Source organism: Populus alba, chromosome 2 (assembly GCF_005239225.2).
Source record: "Populus alba chromosome 2, ASM523922v2, whole genome shotgun sequence".
Lineage (NCBI taxonomy): Eukaryota > Viridiplantae > Streptophyta > Magnoliopsida > Malpighiales > Salicaceae > Populus > Populus alba.
The window spans coordinates 5,311,662-5,314,477 of NC_133285.1; the positions used below are offsets into that span (position 1 = coordinate 5,311,662).

The 2,816-nt window shown below is 35.9% G+C and overlaps 1 protein-coding gene across 1 annotated transcript; it reads right to left on the reverse strand.

The window, feature by feature from the left end:
• Window positions 1-799: 799 nt before the first annotated feature.
• On the reverse strand, window positions 800-2,377 carry LOC118035815 (small ribosomal subunit protein uS14z/uS14y/uS14x-like). Its single transcript, XM_035041472.2, has 3 exons — window positions 2,095-2,377; window positions 1,590-1,689; window positions 800-1,139 (listed from the first exon to the last, which is right to left on the reverse strand). Exons 1-3 carry the CDS (start codon window positions 2,154-2,156, stop codon window positions 1,131-1,133), a joined length of 171 nt encoding a protein of 56 aa, XP_034897363.1. The 5' UTR covers window positions 2,157-2,377; the 3' UTR covers window positions 800-1,130.
• Window positions 2,378-2,816: the final 439 nt, after the last annotated feature.

The window sequence follows — 2,816 nt, forward strand, 5'->3', positions numbered from 1 at the left end:
TATCTGTCTGATTCTCTATGCGTTTAGTTGCTCCCTGCTCGTTACAAGGCTCTCCCTTTTGTTCTAGTTCTTGACTATATATTTGCCCAGCAGCGTATCCTTTAGGCTATTTTCCAATTGGAAGTTGTTTTGCTTCGGTAATTACGTTTAACAGGACGATAGCTAGGGCCTTAAAAGTTAAAACTAAGGAATTCATAATTCAAAGTCTTGTCATTTCACTCTAAAATCGGATAATCTGTGTTACACTTGCCTGAGGATATTTATTTATCATAATGTAAAATAACTTAAGAGCAACAATGAAAAATGAGAGTTTATGTGATACTATTGATTTTTGATCAATTGTTGGTCAGAATACAACATTTCCGTCCAAGATTTTAGCGCACAGAACCTGGCAAATTGTTTGAACAGGTTGAATAACGAGATCCGGAAGGCGGGATTCTCCGTGATTTTTTTGGCTAATTCATTACCAGCGCTCCGAATAAAAATCTTTCGAACTCATTTGATCTTAACAAAAAACTCGACACGCTTGCATGATGTTCAAAACATCTTTCAAAATTCATTCGTCGAGGGAAAAAAAATTCTTTTGGAAACACGAATTCGATAATAACCAGAGCCCAACCTCCTTCTAAATCAGGGGTGAGGCGACACGGGTTAGGGAGGTTGCAAGAACAAACCCGTTATGGGAGACCAAAATATATCGCACTTGCACCAATTACAATCTCGTACTTAAATTCATCAATATGGTCTCTGGGTAGGGTTCATCGTCATACACATTTGTTGAACACACAAGTGGAAGCTGACACCAAAAACCAAATCTGTAGATCCCAATTTTATCTATTGTTAATACAAAACTCTAAACAAAATATAAATTATAAAAAAAACAAAAACATAAACAAGGTGATACGAGCGCACAAAAAGAACAGAGCAAAATACTCTAAAAGAAATTCTAAGAATTAACATTCCAAAAAGTGACACTTCTGTTGGCTCGAATGATGAACAGAATATATAATTTGAACGTCTGAATCACGCATGTTACATCAGTGCGGCGGACAAAAGAAAAGGAAAAAAAAACTCCCTCGCATCATATTTCAAACAGAGCCTTCAAAAATAGATATCAAAAAGGTCCCCAATCAGCGGTACTGCAATCAGAAACAAACACAAGTAAGTCTCTCCTCACTTAATAAACGAATTCGGCAACGATAATGCAGATTGGTCTTGGGAAATGACACGCCAAAAAATTAAATGGGAGAAAGCTTTCCTATTTGCTTCCTTTTTTTCCTCTTTACAAAGAGAGGAGGGAGGCTCAAATTCTCCAGGGCGAGTTCAACCAGTGACCCATTCATAAAAAAATAACCCCACAACAAATCCAGGCCAGGTCAATTTAATTCCTGCTTGTTTCATTTTAACTTACCGGACGTGTCTAGCCAAACAATTCACTAAGGAATATTTAAATTGCACTATAAGAACTTACTAATCTAAAAGAAACAGGCATTTCAAAAAGCAGATAATACAACTATACAACTGTATAAGCCAACAAATAAACGTAAAATGAAAACCAACGAAGTTAACAAATGTTTCTGAACTCTTACCTTGATGAAGCCTATTTCCTTGGCATTGCTGCGGAAGCACTGCCTACAACACATGAGTCCATACTTCCTGATTATCCCATGTGGGTTTCCACACACCCGGCTGCCAACAAGGAGATTCCAATCAAAATCCATAACTAAATACAGTAGGTAAAGTTCTATACATCGCAATCAATAAACATAAAATTCACTAGGGAAAAAGATTCTGCCCACATAGCAACTAGAGAACTTGTGAAAAAATAACTTGAACTGAAATGGATTAACATCAATTTTTTTAGCAATACGGAACAAGGAAAACAATGCAATCGAGCAAAAGAACAACGTTTAGATTCTGCATAAGATTCACTAAACTAAGCTTCGTCAAACAAATAAGAATTCCAAGCGTTGTTATTTCTTATTCAACAACTATCTAACCGAAAACAGATATCGAACCCAAAATCAAATAGAAACAACATGGAAATCACCAGATCAAGACGACGAAAGAGAGATGATAGGTTTGAAGAAATACCAGGTGCGAGATCCAGGACCGTAGTTCTTGGGATGCGAGTTCCAAATATTTGAGTGCCCCATTTCGTTCCTTTAATCGACGGCGAAAACCCTAACTCGCTGCGCCGCTCTCAAGTGCCACTAACCCTAACCGCGATTTCTTTGAGATGGAAAGCGATAGGCTTGCATTTTTATAGGTCGAAGGCGGACCCACGTGATTTTTTTTTCCTTTTTTTGTCTACAATTACGTTGTTTTTTTCCAGGTTCTAATTGCTGCGAGGCAGAGATTCATGTTCAACCCAGAACGTAAACTCCAAGGTCCCAAATTTTAATATTTAATAGGAAAAATTATATCTAACATGTTAAAAATTATATTTACTTATCAAATTTTTTAAAAATTACCTTTTATATTTTAAATTTTATACTACACTAGTATTTAAAATTATATTTAGAAACTGAAGGACAAATTCAATTTTTGAAAAGGTAACGCTAATTTGTATAATAAAAAAAAAAAAAGGAAAAAAATCACTAGAATCCAACTGCATTTTTGCTATGTAAACGCGCCCCACCAACAGGAAAAGGAGGACATGCCACTCCAAACACTGTTGCGAAGAAATGATTTTGGTAATCTAATGGTCTCACACGCACGCTAACAAGGACGGTGCATGCATCATCAGTTTTTTTTTAATAATATTTAATCTTTTCAAATTACTAAAGAACCTCTAGTTCATCCCAAAAAAACAT

Excerpts from the sequence above, each read along its gene's own strand:
- LOC118035815 (XM_035041472.2), bottom strand. The coding sequence starts at position 2,156 with ATGGGGCACTCAAATATTTGGAACTCGCATCCCAAGAACTACGGTCCT. Across the intron at positions 1,690-2,094 it reads GGTCCTGGATCTCGCACCTG|CCGGGTGTGTGGAAACCCAC; the intron begins GTATTTCTTCAA and ends CCTTGTTGGCAG.